Below are 21970 nucleotides of genomic sequence, written 5' to 3' on the forward strand. Positions count from 1 at the left end.
TTGCTATAGTCAGAAGAGAATGGTTTCCTCTCAGACTTGAAAGATTCTCACTGAGATCAAAGTTTTGTAGGTCTCGCAATATTCTAAATCTCCAAGCAATCTCATATGCTTTTCCATATCCAAGAAAACCAATGCTTGCATTTTAGTTTGTCATCTGTAATGGATGCTTCCAGTGGACAAATTGTGATCAGTTGTTGAGCAATGTTTGTGGAAGCCACACTGTGTTCTCTAAAAGAGGTTGTTGCTCTCAATAAACCAAAAAAGATGAGTTAACCATTTTTCCCACAATCTCTTACAAGCAGCTGGCTAGAGCAACTGGTGATATTTTATATGGGATTTTGGCTTAGGAAAGGCAATAATAATAGCCTTCTGCCAGAAGGCTATTATTCTGTATAGCCTTCTATACAGAAAAGCATTCTCACAGAAATTTCTGTTGAACAGTTACAGCAGTTGATTCTTGGCAGAAAGCATCAGATGGTTGATCATCTCAATTGATATTAACTGGTCCAACAGTAGCTGGGCAGCACTTAAGCAAAGCCAATTTCTTTTCTTCTTTTGTGAACAGTCTGCTGTAGTCTTCCATACTGCTCAAAGTGAAGTATGTTCATGTAGGTTTCTATGGTTAAGCAGTTCTGTGGGAAGTGCTTAACCATAGAAACCTACATGAACATACTTCACTTTGAGCAGTATGGAAGACTACAGCAGACTGTTCACAAAAGAAGAAAAGAAATTGGCTTTGCTTAAGTGCTGCCCAGCTACTGTTGGACCAGTTAATATAGCAGTGAATTGGCTACACTGCTACTGTCCAACATATGGGATAGTATTGATAGAATTACATCCAACAAAGCTACAGCAGTTGCAAATCATAAGAAATATAATTTGATAAGAAAGTTCAACTTGCTTCAACAAGAGAAAAACATCTAGATCAGTCTAAAAGTGGGCAAGAAAGGATACTTAGTGGGGTGTTACTACAAACCAAGGAGCACAGAGGGTGAGGACCAGGAGATGTTTAGACAGTTGAGCTTGGCAAGTGCAAGAAGAATGATTGTTATGGGAGATTTTAACTACAGCAGTATAAATTGGGGAGAGGAAGATGCATGTAGCAATAAGGGATTGGAATTTCTAGAATTCTTGAGGGACAAATGTCTTAGGCAACATGCAATAGAGGGAACAAGAGGTTCAAGAGTTTTGGATTTGGTCATAGCATCAGAAGAGTTGATAATAACTGAGATAACATCTCTCCCATCAGTTGGAGAAAGTGACCATATGGTTTTGACTCAGAAGATGAATAGAAATGCAGGAGTATCAAAGAGGCGGAAACATATGTGGAATTATAAGGCAGGTGATTATAATAGTCTTAGACGTCAACTTGCTGAAGTTTCGTGGAAGGAGGAATTGGAAGGCCGGGATATCATTAGTAACTTGGGAAATTGTGAAGGAATATTTGTTAGCAGCAATAATAAGCTGTATTCTACAAGTGAAGAAAAGGACACAATTTGGAGTAAAGTGGATGACAAACAATATTAAACAGGAACTGCATGTGAAAAAGAGGCCATGGAAGAGATATAAGGAGACAGGTGAAGAGCAGATGAAGAATGTAAGACACTGGCCAGGAGAGTGACTAGTATGACAAGGAAAGTGAAACTGGAATATGAGAAGAAATTGGCACTGAAATCCAAAGAAAATCCTAGGGAATTTTTTTAACTACGTGGCCAGTAGGAGGAGAAATGATTGTGAAAGAATGACATTGTGGAATAAAAATGGGAATAGAGTGACTGATGCACAGGACATAGTGGAATTGTTCAATGAACATTTTATTGGAGTATTTCATCCTGGAGGAGTAAATTTTGATACTAGAGGGACAGGGTAGGTTCGAGGTTTAGAGGTGCAGGAGGAGAATGTGTGTTCTAAATACTGAGTACTCTGGATGTCAGTAAAGTTGTGGGACTGGATGGTATTTCACCATGAATTTTGAGAGAACGTGCTAAAGAACTGACAGCTCCTTTGACCTTGCTTTTCAATGAAAGTCTGGCTATGGGAAAGGTGCCCAAGGAATGGAAGGAAGGTAAGATAGTGCCATTGCATAAGTAAGAGTGGAAGCAGATTGGAAGTGTCTAATTATAGGCCAGTTTGTGTGTCATCCGTAGTTGTTAAGATCTTGGAGAAATCAGTTAGGCACCGTATACAGCATTGGGCAGATGAGGGTAATGTTATCTATGAGAATCGATATGGATTTGTGAAGGGGCACTCTTGTTTTAGTAATATGCTAGCCCTTTATAATAAGGTTACAAAAGCAGTAGCTGAGGGAAAGGCATATACTGCCATTTTCTTGGATTTAGACAGGATGTCACATGATAAGCTGATATTTAAGTTGCGGCACATGGGTTTGGATATCAGGTTGGTCAACTGGATTCAGGATTGGCTGTTTGATAGGTGTCAGAGAGTTGTGTATCGTGGAGCAGTTTCAAGGAGGCAGAGGGTTATAAGTGGGGTCCCACAGGGCTCAGAACTGGGACCTATGCTGTTTAACCTTTATATCAATGACATTGTCAGTGGTTTACAGATGATGTGAAGCTGGGAAGGGTTATTAGTAATAGTGCAGATGTGGTAGCCCTGCAAGAGGATTTGAATAAGCTAGACAGATGGGCAAATGAATGGGGTGTCAATTTAATGCAGCAAAATGTAAGGTCTTGGGGTTTGGGACACATCGATGGCACGCTGCATACTCTACTGAAGGAGCTATACGGGAAGAAGTAGGGGAGACAAGAGATCTGAATGATGATTGATAGAAACCTGAAATTCAGGGGACATATTGCAAAGGTGGTGAAGGTAACACAGAGGATTGCTACAATAATGAGAAGGATGCTGACCTGCAGAGATAAAAGAGTTATCAATCTGTTGTATAAGACCCTGATCAGACCACACTTAGACTATTGTTCTCAGATTTCGTCCCCAGGATTTGAAGGAGATAAATTAACTGTGGAAATGGTACAAAGGCAGATAACAAAGATGATTTCAGGACTGTACAATGTTAGTTATGAGGATCGGCTGAGGGAATGTGGACTGGAGAGTTTGGTGGATAGAAAAAGGAGAGATGATATGATTAAGACTTTTAAACTGTTGAGAGGTAGTTACAGGGTTGACACTGGGAAGTTCTTTCACTTGGTTGAACAGTGGGAAGGAGTGATGACAAGGGCCTATCCCTAAAAGTTATGAAAGGAAGCTGTGAGCAAGATGGTGAATAGTGGTTTCTTTGCATGGAGGGTGGTTGAACAATGGAATGCATTGCCTGATGAGTGCTGAGAGTGAGAAAGGTCAATGTAAGGAGTGGTATGATAAACTTTGTGTTTCCTAGGAGGGGACCTCCAACGATGAGTCTTGATAGACTGTGTTTCCTAGAAAGGACCTCTCACGATGAGTCTTTTGACTCCATGGAGGCCTGAATAATAATAAGATTGTTGTTAATCTTTCTTCCAAAATCCTGTCAAAAATGCAAAAAAAAATCTCCTAATGAGAGGTTTTAATTTCGCGTTATCTCCACAGAACATTCCAAAAATAGACATCATAGCACAAATTGAAAAAGGAATATGCAATCTTCCTAGAGATTCATCAGATCTCATCTGCATCATACAAACTTCAGACTTACTGCTAAAATGTAAATTACGATGTAGAAACTTACCAAAATTGGAGTTAATAGCCCTTAAAGAATTAAAACGAGATAAAAACATAGTAATAATCAAGGCAGATGAAGGAAATACAACAGTAGTTATGAATACAGACGAATACAAGAAAAATGAACAGCATATTAGAAGATTCCAATATCTATTCATCCTTAGTCAGGGATCCCACATGGCACACAACAAAACCAATGACTTGATCAAAAAATGACCTAATTGGCTAGAAGAATTTTAAAAAAACTTTTGACATCAAAACATCCATTGGGCTAAAGAATTTATGGTACACCAAAAATACACAAAAAAAGATATTCTGTTACAGTCAATTGTAGATGGGAGAGATTCTCTGACCTCAAACTTAGCGAAATATCTGTCAAACTTGATATCACCACACAAGGGAAAAACAAATCATTTGTAGAGAATATGAGGAGTGTTCAAAAAAAGATCAAACTTTTTAAATAGCTCAGCAACTGGCCCACACACTTCCATTTACTAATAATGTCTTGAACAGTTGACAATAGGTGTTGGAATTCTCATAGAAAGGCTTAAACATGCTTATTAAATAATTTAATGAATTTACAAGGTACACAAGATAATATGTACAACGTATTATCCTGTGTACATTAGCAACGTTATTCAACATACAACATACAATAGGTCAAATTTTTTTGCAATTGCTAGCATGGACAGGCTGCTAATATGGCACCCAATAATAAAACCTCATTGGGAGTCAGTAAGCTCAACATGTGCACCATGTCTCATGAGTACACAATATACAGTACTGTAAGACTTCTGAACAGCATGGGTTTAAGTTGAGGTCTTGCTTCAGTAACTGTCCTATTTTAAAATAGGACACTAGCAAATTGGATAGGGGAGATGATTATACAGTAATTTATTTAAATTTTTTTATAAAGCATCTGATCATGTACAGCATGATAAACTACTGTTAAAATTGGGTAGGATAAGGATGGATAGTCATTTGGTAGCTTTGTTACAAGGCTGGTTGACTAATAGGAGTCAGTAAATTGTGTATGGGGGTGCAATGTCCCAAAAAATGAGAGTCAGAAGTGGAGTGCTACAGAGTTCTGTTCTGAAACCACTGTTGTTTAACTTATACATCAACGATATAGTTCATGGTACGAAAGGAGATATTCAGTTGTTTACAGACGCTAAATTAGGAAGGTGTATATCAGGAAGTCCTGATGTATTGTTACAAGAGGATTTGAATAGGTTGGTGCTTTGAGCCAAAAAATGAAGATGGCATTTCAATGTCGCTAAGTGTCAAGTTATGCACTTCGGTCTGAGAAGATGGAATGAGATTGACCACAGTGAAGAAACTTTGCTTCAGGAGATGGACGAAGCAAGGGATCTGGGCATCTTGTTAAATAGGGAACTGAAGTTCAGGGGAACGCATTGCAAAATTGTAAGGTTTACACAAAAAAAGTAGCTATAATGCAAAAAACGGCAACTTGTACAGATAAGGAAGTAACAGCTCCACTCTGTAAGGTGCTAATTAGGCCTCATTTGGATTTCTGTGCTCAGATTTGATCACCTGGCTATATTAGTGAAAGAAAAACACTGAAGAAAGTGCAGAGGTGAATAACTATGACTGTTTCAGGACTCTGGAATAATGAGTATAAGGACTGATTGAGGAAATGTGGTCTTCAGGGTTTGGTGGATAGGAGGAGGAAGGTTTGATATGATTAAGATGTATAAGCTGGTGAGAGGAGCCTATTATTTCTACAAATTTCTAGAGAAAATTATTGCATAAAATAATGAGCGTCGTGAGAACAAGAGGTCACCCTGAGAACTGTACAAAGGTCAAGTGAGTAAAGAGGTGAAAAAAAAAAGATTTTTTTTTTGCTTGGTGGGTGGTGAATGAGTGGAATGCCTTGCCAGAGTGATAGCGAGTGCTCTTACACTGAATGTGTTCAAGTCAAGGCAGGATAGTTATTGTGGTCTGTGAGCATTTGACCTCCCCACAATGAGTCGTCACAGATCAAAGACTCATCATAGACAAATTCCTTCCAATCTTGCAGAATAGTCAGTCCTTAACTTTGAAGTAATATTTAGCCAAGAATCAAATGCACTCTGCAAGATTAGAGGGGAATCTGAGAGGGAAACTGTCAAAGCCACAGTACAACAAGGAGAATAGCACTTTTTGTCTGGGCCACAGGTCCAAGAGTGTTTCATCTCAAATGTCTCTACTTTTCTTCAAATAATCACCAAAATGAACCATGAATATAATAAGAAACAAATCATAGTGTAACTGCAATAAAAAAAGTTGCAAAAAAATACTAATTTTCACATCCATTTCACCAACAAAAAAAGTGGCTACTCCCATATTTGAGCATTAGAGTAAGGGATTGGATTTCAGTCTCCCACAAACCTCTGTTCTTCCTTCCTCCATTCAAGGAGATGCCAAATACACTGTAGAGATCCAGACCTCCCCCCCACTCTCTCTTGCATCTAAGTCTACATCGGTAATATGGTTCTCAAGGCAAGCTGCTAGACAGTACAGGGACCAAACAACTTCAGACCTGCTAGCGAATAATCCTGCAAATAAAAAGACATTTGCTATGGCAGATCATCCCTGAAGGGAAACCAAGTATAGTGGTAAGCAGGGAAAAATGATGAGACCATATTATTATTATTCAGGCCTCCATGAAGTCAAAAGACTCATATGTGGATAGGAGACTTGGTTCTCATACTGTCCATGAGTCTGACCTCAAATTAAACTGGTCATCACTAAGCTCTTCCTCCACACCAACAATGAAAGACAACATACCCAAATTCAGTTTTAGTGAAGATTGTACACACACACACAAATTTCAACAGAAGATGTGAATGAAACAATAATAATTACAGAAAGGTGATTCCTTATCTCTTTCACTAAGATTTGTGGCATTAACACAATGTAAATGATGTACATTTAGTCATACAAACAAGATATTGAAAGTTTTTCAGTTGGTTATACAATAAATTAAAGATGCCAAGAAAAAATTATATTCTCCGTTTAATCCTTTATCCAAGTGTAAGCAAACAAAGTTTGTGCGTGAAGTAATTTCATGAATGGGCAACTCGTGGAGGTTAATGACTTCACATCACTTGCCTTAGGAACCCATAATGCAAAGTACACATCCTTACGTACATGTATAATTATAATTATTATTATTCCTGACACCTCCAAGGAGTCCGAAGACTCATCGCGGGAGGATACCTACAACTGTCTCAACCACTACATCGAACTTCTACTACGAATCATCTCCATCAATGCCATCTATCGCCCACCACAACTAATATTTTTTGTCTGTCAATTGCGTGTGTTCTGAAGGGCCGATTTGTCTGTATGCGGGATGAAAAACCCGAGTTTCCGGGAGAAAAAACCCTGCTACCTCCGTATGAGATCGGCTAACTCACCTTCGATTGAAATCTTCCAGATAAAGATTCCTCCTGTCACGACGAGAATCGAACTTCAGCCTATTCCAATCGAAGGGTGCAATGTACCGTCATTCTTCCAATTGCACTACGGAGGCTATAATAATGATATGCATTATGGAAAGGATCACTACCCAGACTGGTTTTGACCTTTATTGAGGTTTCATCAGCAGGAGACAGACCAAGAAGTGATATCAAGGCTGAAGTAATGCATCGATCATATTTTCATATATAAATAGCCAAAAGGTGTCTGTTCTCTTTGGTCTCTCATCTCATTAGGCTACAAAATAATGCTTGAGTCTCCTCTTTGTTTTTTACCAATTACTTGGTTTAGTGATCTGCTGTTGTTGCCTTTTTTTTTTTTTTCTGTTGCCTTTCTCCATTCCCAGAAGGGCTGCATCTACTTTCCAGCACAAGGAAAGGCCAGACAGCATAGGAAGAAAAGCATATTACTCCAAATCTTCAACAAAAGTTTGCAAATTAACAAAATCAGCACGATCAGAATTGATGATGCTTCAGACAGGCCAAAAGAATGAATCAGAATATGTGAATGTAATCTGGTTTAGATACTAAGATGTTGATTATCACTGATGTTATTTAGAGGAAAAAAACACATCTAGAGATATTAACTTCGCTTAACTAGACAAATATTCTGCCTTAGTCACAGGATCTTCATGGGTTACAAAGACATAAGCTATATCCTTTTGCAAAATAATGGTCTAATACCAACCAAGTTAGCCAAGTAGGTTAGCCTATCTGCTCTCTAACCAACAGGCTGCAGGTCTGAATTCTGCTTTAGACAACTGTCTTTATGCAGAAGCTGAATTTCATCACCCAGTATGAAATCACTGCCTTACTTATTGAAGGTGTGATAAAAATCCATGTTTGATCTCTAGTGCTCTAGAGATCACACACACATACAATTGATGACACATACAATGAATAATTGGGTTCTTGTGTTATTGGATCAAGCTCATAGAATTCCCTCAAGGCCTTTGCCATTAGAGAATTGCAGAGGTCTTGGTTAGGTCAGCCTGGGGAGGTTTCCTGACCAGGTGAAGAAATTATACATATTAATTAAAAAAAAAAATAATTAAAAGAAAAATAGGCAAAAACAAATCCTTTGCACATCCATAGTAGTAATGTACTATAAGGTTACAATCTTTCGGTGGTGGGAATCACACAAAAATAAATATTTAAAGTCAATTATTATTACGTGACACCTCCAGAGACTAATCGAGGGAGAGCACCTACTCTACGACTGCAACTACACCAATGCATCTACTGCAAACCATTAGTATTTCCACACACAATCACAAACATCCATGCCCACAACGGGATTCAAACCTGCAGCCTATTGGCTAGAGAGTAGATAGGCTTAACCACTTGGCCAACCAGGCCAAATGTTAATAATGTTTCCTTTACCTACATCTTCTTCCTATCATGAATATTGAGCCAAGTAGCCTGTTCCAGTCTCATGCCATTGCTTTCTTAGTCTTCCAATTCTTCATTTTCCATTTATTTTATATGCATATAGCATTTTTGGCTGTCTATTACTGTCCATTCAATTTAGATGTTCTATCCATGTTTGTTTATGTTTACTTATATAGTAGTTGACTGGTTTTATATTCAGGGAATGGAAGATTTGTTCATTGTTTTATGGTCTCAATTGATACATCCAGCTGTTTTTTTTTTTGTTTTTTTTTGATAGTTTCATTTCTATTTGAATCAGTTTTTCATTATTTTTATTTATGGTCCACATTTCACTTTCATATAATAAAAATGGTTTAGACAGAACATTATACATTCTGCTCCTAGTGTGCTTTTCAACTAGAAATGCCTTAAATATATTATTTATTATACCATTTACTTTAACAAAATTTGATATTTTAATGTCTGTATCTTTTCATCTTCATGTGATAGATCACATCCCAGGTATTTGAAAATATTTACTTATTCTAATATTTTATTATCCATCACTATTTTACTTCTTATTGGGTTTTCTCCTTTAAAAGTCATTTTTAAATTAATTATATGATTTTACTAAGCTACTGATGTAGCTAATACAATTTGATCATCTACAAATAATGACATTTATCTTTATTTCTGAGTTTATTTGTAAACCAAATGGTTATGCTGTTTCCAATTGTTATAATTATATATATATATATATATTAAAAAGCAGAAGTGACAGGGTGCATCCTTGCTATACTCTTGATATATAATAACTCAGCCTATATCTACTACATAATCTCCAGGTGACAAAGTTTGAATATCATCCCCAGGCTGACCTAACCAAGACCTCTGCAATTCTCTAATGGCAAAGGCTTGAGGGAATTCTATGAGCTTAATCCAATAACACAAGAATCCAATTATTCATTGTATGTGTCATCACTTCTGAGGAGACTACACCTCAATCTTTTCAACATCAGCATCTTGGGAAAGAAGCAGATAGCATGAAGGGCAACTCAAGTACACTATAAACATGATTTAGTCAAAGGCCAAAACAGGTTATTTAAACAAAATAATAACTTTGTAAACAAAGTAGGTAAGACATTTCCTTATCTTTACTCTGGTTAAGAATAAAGAAGATAAAGAAAGCATGTCTTACTTCACCAAAATTTTCCATCACATTTTCTTATCAAATTATTCTAGTTTCATTATATCTAACAAAATGTGATTATCCCCCAACCCCTTCAGCCAGGTTACACAAGGCCTTCCACTATATCTCAGCAATTTAAGAGTTCTGGCAAGGTTGTGTGTGATAATGACTTCACCACTATATATATAAAATCTATACCTGCTGTTAAATCTGCATATTCCTGTTTTTTTTTTATAATTATAATAGGCTGCTTAAATGAATTTTCATATAAATGTTTGAAAAAATGAACCACATGCTGACAGCACTATTTTATGAGCTTTTAAACTTAACCCTCAGTATGCGGAAGTTACGTAAAACACTACTTCACTAGAAAACTGCTCAAATACAACTAACATATTGGACTGATGACAGTGCCCATGTTTTATCATTCCTTCTAATGTATGAAACCATCTCCTTGAAAGAAAGAAGAAGAAAAAAAAATTAAGGACTGCATAAGGTTACCATAAGATTTTTTTCTCATATGGTTATTGGATACGCCTTCATATGAAACACGTGTATGTGTACAAACAAAACCCAAGAACTTTTTCATAGGCCTTCTCACACCGAATTCCAACGAAAGCTAAGTCTAAAATTAATAGAATCGAAATGATGAATATTGCTGGCTTAAAAAACAGACACAAGCAGAGTTAATGCCCACAGAAGCGACTTACTGTGATTACACTAAATATTAATAGTTACAATAGGTAATTACTTTTGATAGTTTTAATTTTCATAATAACTTCTTCCAGAAACTTAATTACTAACCCAAAAATTGATCCGAAAAATCCTTGAGCAGATCTTAATTTCTTTTCAGCATCTGACACCAACTGGATAGCTTTCTGTTCATTATCTGCCATAGTAAACACTCAAAAGGTATCATTCAATAAAACTATATAAAATAAAGCAGCATCGGTTCAAATTTTTCACAAAAACATCACGAAGAAAAATACACCACACCGAGTTCTCAGCAGTAGTTTCTTAACAATCCAGAACACATGAATAAACAAAAAATCATAATAATAAAAGAAACAAAAAATACAGACATATAACTCTGATATTACAATCACGCCAATTGACGTAATGCTTTAGTAGGCTAACAGTTCCTCTAGTGTTTAAATGATTAAGTTGAGGAAGGGGGTGGATATGCAGTGATTTCACAAATCATAATTTCAGATTGAATTAATAATAATAATAATAATAATCCGTTTACCCACGGCAACTGGTGAGTGCAATATGTTATGTAAGGAAGTAGCAAATATACAAATGGGTGAATGACTAATAATAAGTTTTTGTTTTCGAATTAATGTCGAAGCCGCATTAGTCTGGTCTGGATTGGTTGATTTGGACAGAGGCAGAAGCAACTAAGGCTATGAGGTTGTGTATTGTGTCTTTTAACTGCGTATGCATGGCTGGTTTGCCTGCTTTGCAGGATGAACAACCCGATTTTTCGGGACCCGCTAAGGCTATGAGGCAGGATAATGACAGACATAATAACTATAAGTGTGTGTGTGTATATACAGACTGAGTTTTAGTCTTTAATGTGAGGTGCGACAAGCGTCGTAGGATATAATCTTATAACCGGAAAATCCTATATATATATATATATATATATATATATATATATATATATATATATATATATATATATATATATATGTTAAAATACTTTCTACATATATATATATATATATATATATATATATATATATATATATATATATATATATATATATATATATATATATATATATATATATATATATATATATATATATATAGGATTTTAGTAGTGCAAGTCATGGCAACTCATGGTAAAGGTAGAATAAGCTTGTGACTTAAACTGGTGTGATGGAGAACCAAGCCCTTGGCTTTTACTTCCTTTGTCTTGTGTGTCTGTCTCTTGAGGGAGGGGGAGTAGTTATTGAGCAGGTGCTCGCCCTATTCGGGCTGTGTGGTTTATAGTTAGAAATCATTATAATCTGTTGCTGTCCTTATTAGTTGGTTTGGGTTGGTGGGTGGCTGCTTGTGTGAAGTAACTTGTGGCCGTTTGTTGGAGGAATTTGAGAATTGTCGGTATATTTGCTTCTCGATTTAGTTGTGTGTTTCGTATGAACCATGGGGCGTCAAATGACATTCTTAGACATTTGTTCTGTATTGTTTGGAGTTTTTTGATGTTGTAAGGTGCTGTGTGACTCCACGCCGGCGATCCGTATGTTATTATGGGTCTTATTATTGACTTGTAGATGAGTAGTTTGTTGTCTATGCTTAAGCAGCTGCGTCTGTTGGTTAGTGGGTATGTTTGGGCTATGATTGTGCTTCCTTTGGCGCATATGTGTGCAATGTCTCCACTTGGGGAAAGCGATCATGTGGTCTTGACCTGGGAGATTGAAAGACGAACTGAATATTCTATTAAGAATGGGTATATGTGGAATTACAAGGCTGGTGATTATGGCAAGCTGAGAAGTCAGCTTTCAGCTGTATTATGGCATGAGAAATTCAAGGGGAGAGATGTTGATGATGCGTGGGAGATTCTCAAGGAGTATTTGAAGAAAGCTGTATCAGACTGTATTCCCAGAGTCAGAAGGAGAAATCAAGTAGGAGTAAAATGGATGACTAATACTATTAAACAAGAGTTGCATATAAAGAAAAGGTTGTGGAAGACATATAAAGAAAAAGGTGATGAGCGTTCCAATGAGCAATATAAGGTACAGGCAAAGAGAGTAACCTGTATGGTAAGGAAAGCCAAAGCTAATTATGAGAGGAAGCTAGCTGATGAATCCAAAAGAAACCCTAAAGAGTTCTTTCGCTATGTGGCTAGTAAAAGGAAGAATATCCATGGAAAGATTACTTTAAAAAGTGTTGATGGTAAGGAAATTACTGAAGCTAGTCAAATAGTTGAGTTGCTTAGTGATCATTTCGCAAAAGTGTACCATCTTAGTAGTGATAGTGCAGTGTCAGATGTGACATTGACTGATGAGAGTATAGAGATAGATGAAATCGAGGTGCTTAATATATTAAAGAACCTTAATGCTAACACTGCCATTGGGTTAGATGGCATATCGGCCCATGTGTTACGAGAATGTGCAAGAGAATTAGCAACTCCTCTAACCAGGATATTTAATTTAAGCCTCAGTTCTGGTAAAGTGCCAATAGAGTGGAAAGAGGGGAAAATAGTTCCATTGCACAAGGGAGGCTCTAAGACTGATGTTGCAAATTATAGACCAATCAATATATCTGGAGTGGTGGTTAAGATTTTGGAGAAATTAGTTAAAATTAGAATTCAGAACTGGGTGGACAGCAATATGATACTTTATAAGGGGCAACATGGTTTTGTGAAAGGTAGGTCTTGCCTAAGTAATTTGCTTACGTTCTATAATAAAGTAACAGTGGAGTTGGATAAAGGAAATCCTTACTCAGTGATACTGCTTGACTTTGCAAAGGCTTTTGACAGGATTCCACATGGAACTCTGTTACATAAATTAGAGCAAATGGGTTTGGATCCGAAGATGGTGATTTGGATTAAAGGATGGCTGGCGGACAGATATCAAAGAGTGGTTTACGGAGGAGCTGAGTCCAGGAAGGCAAGTGACTAGTGGTGTACCTCAGGGCTCAGTTCTTGGTCCTCTATTGTTTAATTTGTACATCAATGATATTGGAAATACCTTGAATGGAAATATCCACTTGTTTGCTGATGATGCAAAATTGGGAAGAGCGATAATCAATTCAAATGATGTGGATATTTTACAGGATGACTTAAATAGGCTGACGCTATGGACTGAGGTAAATGGCTGTCAGTTCAACGTGGCTAAGTGTAAGGTGATGCACTTCGGGAGGATGACATCGCATGCTGTTTACTATATTAACGGAACTGAACTGCAGGAAGTTGATGAGACAAGAGACTTGGGAGTTATTGTGGACAGAGAACTTAAGTTTAAAGGGCATATTGCTAAGATTGCCAAAACATCACATCAAATTACATGGTTGTTGAGGAACACACTAACTAGCAGGGATAGGGAAGTTATTATTCCACTCTATAAGGCCGCATTTGGACTATTGTGCACAGATCTGGTCGCCAGGATTTCTTGGTGATGCGGAAGTGGTAGAGAGGATTCAGAGGCGGGTTACAAAGATTGTTGCAGGTCTGTGGGATGTTCCCTATGAGGATAGATTGATGATCTGTGGGCTCCAAAAACTAGCTGATAGACGTAGGAGAGGAGATATGATAGAGGTATTTAAATTGTTAAAGGGATTTTACAGGATTGATACTGATGATATTCTTAAGACCAATGCAGGATGTGAGAGAACGAGGGGCCATCCCTGGAGATTGTGTAAGAGTGTGGTTAACAAGGGTGTTAGGACTAGATTTTTTACTTGGAGGGTTGTGAATGGGTGGAATGCTTTGCCAGAACTGGTTGTGAATGCTTTAACCGTGAATGAATTTAAGGAGAGGTATGACAGGTATTGTGTAAATAATGGTTAGTGTGTCAATGTCGGGTCTCCCGCGATGAGTCTTTTGACTCCATGGAGACACCGTTAAATAATAATAATAATAATAATAATAATAATAATGTGGGTATTGAAGTGTAGTTTTATGTCAAGTTGTATTCCTAGGTATTTCGTTGTTGTTACCAATGGGATTGTTTTGTTGAATATGTTTACTGAGTTGCAGGGGGATTTTTTTCTTCTTGTGAACAATATTGCTGCGCTTTTGTCTCCGTTTACGTCGATCCACCAGTTTTTGAACTAGATTTCAAGTTTATTTGCTGCGGTTTGTATTCCTTTTGTTATCAGTTTTGGGCATAGTAATCTGGTTAAAATGGCTGTGTCGTCTGCGTAGTAGGCAGAAAACGTTGTCTTGTTCTGTGGGATATGAGCCATGTATATGGCAAATAGTATGGAGGAAAGTAGTGAGCCTTGTGGGACTCCACCTGTGACTTTGCGTTCAGTGGATATTATTCCTTGTATTTTTACTCGGAATTTTCCATTTTTTAAGTATGAGCTGATCAGGAGGACTAGATGTATTGGTACTTTTGCTATTAGTAGTTTATGTAGGAGACCGATGTGCCATACTTTGTCGAAAGCTTTAGCTATGTCGAAAAAAATGGCAACGGTTTGTTGTCTCCAATTGAAACCGTGTGTGATGTATTCTGTGATTTTTGTACTTGTTGTGTGGTCTGAAACCGAATTGTTCGTCTGGTATGATGTTGTTCTTGGCAGCTATTTCTTGTAGTCTTGTCAGGATTACTTTTTCAGATATTTTTCCAAGGCAGGAGAGGAGACTGATGGGTCGGTAATTTTGCGGGAATTTCGGGTCTTTTCCTGATTTGTGGATCAGGATTACGTCTGTAGTCTTCCAACGGTTTGGGAAATAGCTGAGCCTGAGCATCGCGTTTGTGATGGCAACTATGTGCATGAGTGCTTTATGAGGTAGATGTTTGATAATATTGTTCGTGATTTTGTCTGGACCAGCGCATTTTTATTTTTAAGGTGTTTAATTATTTCGCGTATTTCTTTTGGAGATGTTAGGCGGATATTCGGTTGCTAGTTGTGGTGCCTTAGTGCATGCCGCATCTGTCGGTGTATTTTTGTGATACCAATACCAATAACATTACTGAGAGGATGGGTGAATCACTAGTGCTTTTCATATTCCCATTTATCTGTAATGAGAGCTGTTTGGGAGTGGGAGATTTGTGAGCAATTAAGCTCGCCCTCTGAGGGCAGTTCTGTTAGCTATGATCGGTTGAGAGAAGAATAGCTTTCGGTCTTTTGTGTTTGTAGTAATCAGTCTCGTTGTAATTGACAGCTTGCACTATTAGTGGGTTTTAATGTGAACTTGACTTTATGAAGAATTTTTCTGCAAGATCACGAAGAAGGGAAGAGATGTATGGAGTGCCGGCTTCTCGGTGAATCTGTGAATTACTGACGAACCACGGTGCATCCAAAATCATCCTAAGGCATTTATTTTGGATTCTCTTTAATTTTGAAATTTTTCATCTTGAAGTGTGACTCCATGCTGGTGAGGCGTAGGTAATGACTGGACGTATTACCATCCGATAAAGAAGCAATTATTTTGTAGGTTCAATTTGCTTTTACGGTTGATCAATGGGTAGAGCTGAGCTATGACTTTGGAAGATTTGAAGCAAATGAGATTGATGTGTTTGATGAAAAGGAGTTTCTTATCCATTAATACCCCAAGATATTTGGTCTCTGATTGCCATAGGATCATTTGACCAGAGAGAAGGATGTTTTCTTTGTTGCAGATTTTTCTTCTTGAAAACATTATGGCTGAGCTTTTGAGGGGGTTCACTTGAATCATCCAGTTGGTGAACCAGTTTGCTAGCTCACTGATACTTCCTTGGAGTCTAGTGATTGCTAGGCGAGGGCTGAGTGATCTAGCTAGAATAGCGGTATCGTCGGCATAAAGGGCCGTAGTAGTTGTTCTTGGATTGAGAGGAATATCTGCCATTTAAGTTGTGAAAAGTATTGGGGCCAGAAGAGAACCTTCAGGTACGTACTCCCGCCAGAATTTTGCGCCTTAAAGAAACAATTCCGTTGAGTTTTACTTGCATGTATCTTTCATTGATATATGAATATATGAGTTTCACTAGTTTAATTGGGATATTGTTTTCAATTAGTTTGAAGATAAGGCCTTGATGCCAGACCTTATCAAAGGCCTTTGCAACATCCAAAAACACAGCAGCAGTGTGAAGGTGCCTGTTAAAACCATGAACGATATGTTCAGTTAGTCGGTGAATTTCTTGCACAGTGTTGTGAGCTTTGCGAAACCCAAATTGCTCATTTGGGATTATTATCTGTTGGTCCACGGCTCATTGTAGTCTTGATAGGATGACCTTTTCTGCTACTTTGCCAAGACAGGAAAGAATACTGATGGGCCTGTAGCTTTGGGGGAAGTTGTGGGTTATTGCCAGGCTTTTTCAGAGGTATAATGTCCGCGATTTTCCAATCTGTGGGAAAGTACTGTAATCTTAAAATGGAATTGGTAATATTAACTAGATGAATTATGGCTTTCCGAGGGAGTAGCTTTGTTATTCTATTGGTAATGCCGGCAGGGCCGGGGACCTTTTTATTCTTCAGATGGGAAATGATATTTATTATTTCTGTTGGTGATGTGGGAGTGATGGTTTCTGAAACATCCTTAGGCTGACTTAGTGAATTTCTAACTTTACGATGAACTTTGTGAATAAGATTGACATTTAAATTTGCATAAGATGGGTTGCATTAATTTTCCAGATTTTCAATTAGGGCTTCTACTTTTTCTTCATCTGTGTGTGCAATTCCAAGATTGGTCTTTAAAGGAGGAAGTGGTTGTCTTTTGGTACAAAGAGATTTTACAAACTTCCACAAGGAGTTATCTTCTGGGTTGATTTCTTTGAGTTTGGTTTCCCATTTGGAGTTCCTGTGGATCTGGAGGGCTTCTCGAACCTGTCTGTTCAAAGTGTTTAAGGTTGCTTTGTCCTGCGGGGCTCTAGTATTGTGATATCGCTTTCTGGCTTTATTTTTGGCCGTGAGCAGGTCCATTATCTCTTCTGGGATCCAGTTAGGAGCGTGGAAGACAGTGGTTTGAGTGACTGATGCTATTGCTGAGTTGATTTGTCTAGTTAAATTGTTTGCAGCTTGATCTATTTCTTCTTTTTTACGAATGACAGGGAGCGGATCGATGTGGACTGATAGAATCTTAGAGAGCTTGTCCCATGGTATGAAAGAATGATGGGGAGAGAGCTGATCTTGAAGTCCTAACCTGAGTAGGATGGGATTATGATCTGAGTTAAGCTCTTCTACTGTCTCGCTGGTATTGATATTTGATGTTTCTGAGGATAACTATGTCTAATACATCAGAACTTCCTGATGGGCTGTAGTGTATGGGCTCAGCGGCTCCAGCTACTATTGTTGAGTTGAGTAACGTATAGTTGAATAAGGTACGGCCTTTGGAGTTGATTGATGATCTGAACCAGGCCGTGTGTTTGGAGTTTAGGTCTCCTGCTATAATTATGAAATCCGTGCAGCCGAGGATGGAGTCTAAGTCTGCTGTCAATAGTGGAATACTGGGAGGGTTGTATGCTGCATAGATTTTGAGTTTGCCTGCGTTATTAGTGTGCACCTCCACACCCGTCACCTCAAGGTTTAGAGTTTGGGGGTTAGTCAGTGCGTTGTGGCTTAAATAATTTTTGATACAAATAGCTGTGCCACCTCCACTAGAGTTAAGACTGTCTGTCCTGTATAAAATATAGCCTCTTAGTTTTGGATTGTTTGATGGTCTGAGGTGGGATTCACTGATCAAGGTTATGTCTGGATTGTATCTTTTTGCAAATTCTTGCAGCTCGAGAATTTTATTTGTTAAGCCACTGGCATTCCATGCTGTTATCATGAGAGAATTTGGTTTAAATTTTTTAAACATTATAGAGAGCTGTTAATATGGATTGGGTTTCTAGGAAGAATCTTCTTCTGGAGGATGATGAGGTGCTTGCTTTGCTGAATTCATGCAGCATTGTTGCAAGTGATGAGGTTAAAGCTGATGTGAGATTAGAGCTTGTTCACTCTTGTGATGAAAAAGTCTGGGTTCTTACCGCTTCCGCATGTGATTTGGACATGGATGAGGATCGAGTGCCTTCCTGTGTTGTCGAATGTGAGGTATTATGATCTGGAGGGCGAACTGCTTGATTGTGTGTTGTGTCATTGCTTGTAGGAACGTGGTTAGTTCTTGTTGATCCACGGTTTTTTGTATGGAAAAGGCAAACCTTGTAATTAGAGGGATGTGGTCCACTACAGTTGGCACAACAAGCAGGTGTGGATCTGGGTTTAGTGCAGGAGTTAGTTTGGTGACCCTCACCGCAATTTAGGTATCTGTATGCAGCTCTGCACAGTTTTTGTGCATGCCCGAACCTCTGGCATCTATGGTACTGCCCTGCCAATGCCTTCTTCCTTAGAGGTTAGGTTGTAATTTTAAGCTTACAAATGTCCGTAACTTCATAGATGCTTTTTTGTGTGTTGGAAATTTCGACCAACACCAGTGGCATTGGTGTTTTATCTAACCTCAACATTCTACTCACTTTGGTTGGAGTCAATCCTTGATTGATGAGGTCAGCTGTGATCTCATCAGTTGTGATACCCTCAGCCACTCCACTCCTCTTAGAACTACTTTTAAGTTCTCTCGCTAGCTAGCGCAAATGTGTGGAAGATCAATTTAGAGTAGTCAAGCATTTTCGTCAACAAGCAATAATCAATGACAGTGGTAGGTGGATTTTTACACCCTCTTCAGTATTTCTTGCCCAGCTAAAATTGATATTTTGTTCTCCTAGGGATCTTGAGACTGAGGTCCATTTGTCTTTATCTCGAAGGATGACTGGAGGGACCTTTTCTTTTCTATCTTGGGTGGTCTGATTTTGTTGATTTGTTACATCAACTTCCAATCCACCTTCCGATGTTCTGCGTCTTTTATTAGAATGTTCTTCATGAAAACAATCGAACTGTCGGGGAGTCTTTAAAGGTGGAACAGGTGTAATATTCTCTTCAATGTCCAAAACATCATCTTCAGTGTCATTTACAGGGTGTTCGGGATAAATTTGACAGTTTCGTAAGGAAAAAGAAAATCTTCTTTGTATCTATTAAATTTAATGAATTGACAAAAAAACATTACAGGCAGAGTTAATTACAATACTATCAACAAGATTTACTCAAAATAACCACCATTAGCATCGATCACAGCTTCAATTCTGCTTCGGAACCTCGAACAAGCTGATGCTACAGTCTCCCTGGGAAGGGCCGCAAAAACTGTTTAAATTTTATCCATTAACTGGGCTTTTGTATTACTGGAAGTGCGATTGGTGTCTTTTTCAACTGCGCCCCATACAAAATAATCCATGGGGTTAAGGTCTGGGGAGTTTGGAGGCCAAACATTTGGACTGGTGAAGTCGTAGAAATTTTCAGACAACCATTTTTGACTTTTCCCAGAGGTGTGGCAAGGGGCCGAATCCTGCTGCCATACATACGGCCTACCATTGGCTACCCTTGTTATCCAGGGCTTGACTACAGTTAGCAACTCCACGAACAAAGCCCGAATTCCAATGCCAGGGTTCTTCAACACCTGTTCCTGCAGATTTGCGAGGAATTCTGCTGTACGAACGCAATCAGATCGTCTGCTAGGGATCTTTCTTCTTGCTACATCCTCGTAGTCACCATTGCAAGTCTCTAGTTCATGCCTGATTGTTTTTACTGTATTCAGGGAGCATTGGGCAGCAGTCGTAATATCCTTATTTTGATGGCGGGCACGAATCATCATGATACAAGTTATTCTCTTCCATGATTCAGGTGGGTTCCAGCTATCCATCCTTTCTGACATCTTGTATATGAATGAAGAAGGGTCCAAACTTTTAAATGAAGAGAAGTGTGTGTTAATACATGTAACTTACGGAAAAATTATAAATATGTCAAATTTATCCCGAACACCCTGTACTTGAGTGAAGAGATTCAAGCAACCAGGATAATCTGTTTCAAATTTCTTTAGGAGGAATTTGAGAATGTCAAGTGACATATCTTTGTTTAACTGTTGAATGGCCTCTTTGATATCGTTTACATTCTCCATTCTTGATTAGGTATAAAATATTTACAATGGCGAAGAAGAGAACAGGCTAGGGCCAGAAAATTGAATCAAAAGTCAAAGTCTTACCTCGTATTCCGCAAACAAAGCAGATTCAAAATATCTAATTATAACTAATCACCACTTAAATCAAAAAACATTCTTCGCAAGAAATACCATCATGCGAGACTACAATGCGAGCCGCCATTTTTTCATTTTTGTGATAAATGTTAGGTCTACGTTCTTGTAGTTGGGGCTGAATTGTAGCTCTATGCTATCCGCGAAAGCTTCCGCATTTTCGTCATCGCTGTAGACTGTACCGCGTTCTCCATGAACTGGTGGTACGTAGCTTGACGCTTTGCGAAGGCCTTTGAAGCGTTTCCATAGTGCTTGGTCATTTGGTTGTATAGATCAGATTGTGTTTTCCCAGTGTTGGTTGCGGAAATCTTTGATTGCATAGCGGACTAGTTGAGTGGCTTTGTTGAGTTCTTTTCGGTCTTATGGCGCTAGTGTTTTGTAATATATTCTGCGTATTTTGTTTTTGTGCGGATTGAGTTTTCGATGTCTTCTGGGAGTTGGTTTGGTTTCGTGCTGGATGTAATCGAAGTTACTGCTGCTAGGCTTAGCGTTATTTGTTTTTCTAGGTTGGAGACTGCAGTTTCAATATCTTGTTTCGTGGAGATGGTGGGTATGGGTTCTATAGTGTCCTTGATTTTTGTGGGTAGTTGTGTCCAGTTTGTGGTTGTAGGGTTTGTTGTTGTTTCGTCTGAGGTAGCACCCAGCTGGAGTAGGACTGGGTTATGATCTGAGCTTGGAACGTTTATTGTTATTAGCTGGAATTGGTGGTTCATGTTTTTCAGGATAACGATGTCTAATACGTCTGGTCGCCCGATCGTGCCGTAGTGTGTTGGTTCGATCGGTCCTGCCACTACAGTGTTCCTGTTAGCGATGAAATTGTGCAGGATTTTACCGCTTTTGTTTACAATCTTGCTATTCCATGCCGTTTAGCGTTTAAGTCACCAGCCATTATTATGGTTTCATTATTGTCTAGTAGCTGCGACAGGTCTCTGGTAGATATATGTTTGTTTGGTGAGTTGTATGTGGCGTACATTTTGAAACTGTTTGTGTTTGTTTGGTGAGTTGTATGTGGCGTACATTTTGAGACTGTTTGTGTTGGCTAGGTGAACTTGTAGTCCTGTGACTTCTAGGGTTGTGAGCTGGGGGGGGGGGTTATTTCGTTAAATCTGAGTTGTTTTCTGATAAAGATAGCTGTTCCTCCACCTCTGGCTGTTGTTTTGTCGGTTCTGAATAGGTGGTAGTTTCTTAGTTTTGGGTTGTCTGATGGCCGCAGGTGAGTTTCGTTTATTAGTATTATGTCTGTATCTATGCGTTGTATGAATTCTCTTAGTTCATGCATTTTGTTGAGTATGCCGTTTGCGTTCCAATATATTATCTGCAGTGAATTGTTGGTGTTGATTGTGTTATTCATGAGTGAGGGTAGAGAAGATTACTTGTGCGTTTTTCATGAAGTGTTTTGTTGAGTCTTGGGTGGGATTTCTCTTACTGAATACGAGTAGCATTTCACCTAGGGCGGCTGTTATTTTGGCTGGGTTGGTTGTGGGT

The 21970-nt window shown here is 38.4% G+C and overlaps 1 protein-coding gene across 1 annotated transcript in view; it reads right to left on the reverse strand.

The window, feature by feature from the left end:
* Positions 1-10831, reverse strand: part of LOC150102569 (alpha-soluble NSF attachment protein-like) — a 183397-nt gene extending 172566 nt beyond the window's left edge. Inside the window, exon 1 of the mRNA XM_090398810.1 lies at positions 10519-10831. Within this exon, the coding sequence (XP_090254936.1) occupies positions 10519-10610 (92 nt within the window). The 5' untranslated portion in view covers positions 10611-10831. The remainder of the gene's footprint in view (positions 1-10518) is intronic.
* Positions 10832-21970: the final 11139 nt, after the last annotated feature.

This window comes from Typopeltis vanoorti, chromosome 10 (assembly GCF_054136105.1).
Source record: "Typopeltis vanoorti isolate ZY-2024b chromosome 10, IOZ_Tvanoo_1.0, whole genome shotgun sequence".
NCBI classification, from domain to species: Eukaryota; Metazoa; Arthropoda; class Arachnida; order Uropygi; family Thelyphonidae; genus Typopeltis; species Typopeltis vanoorti.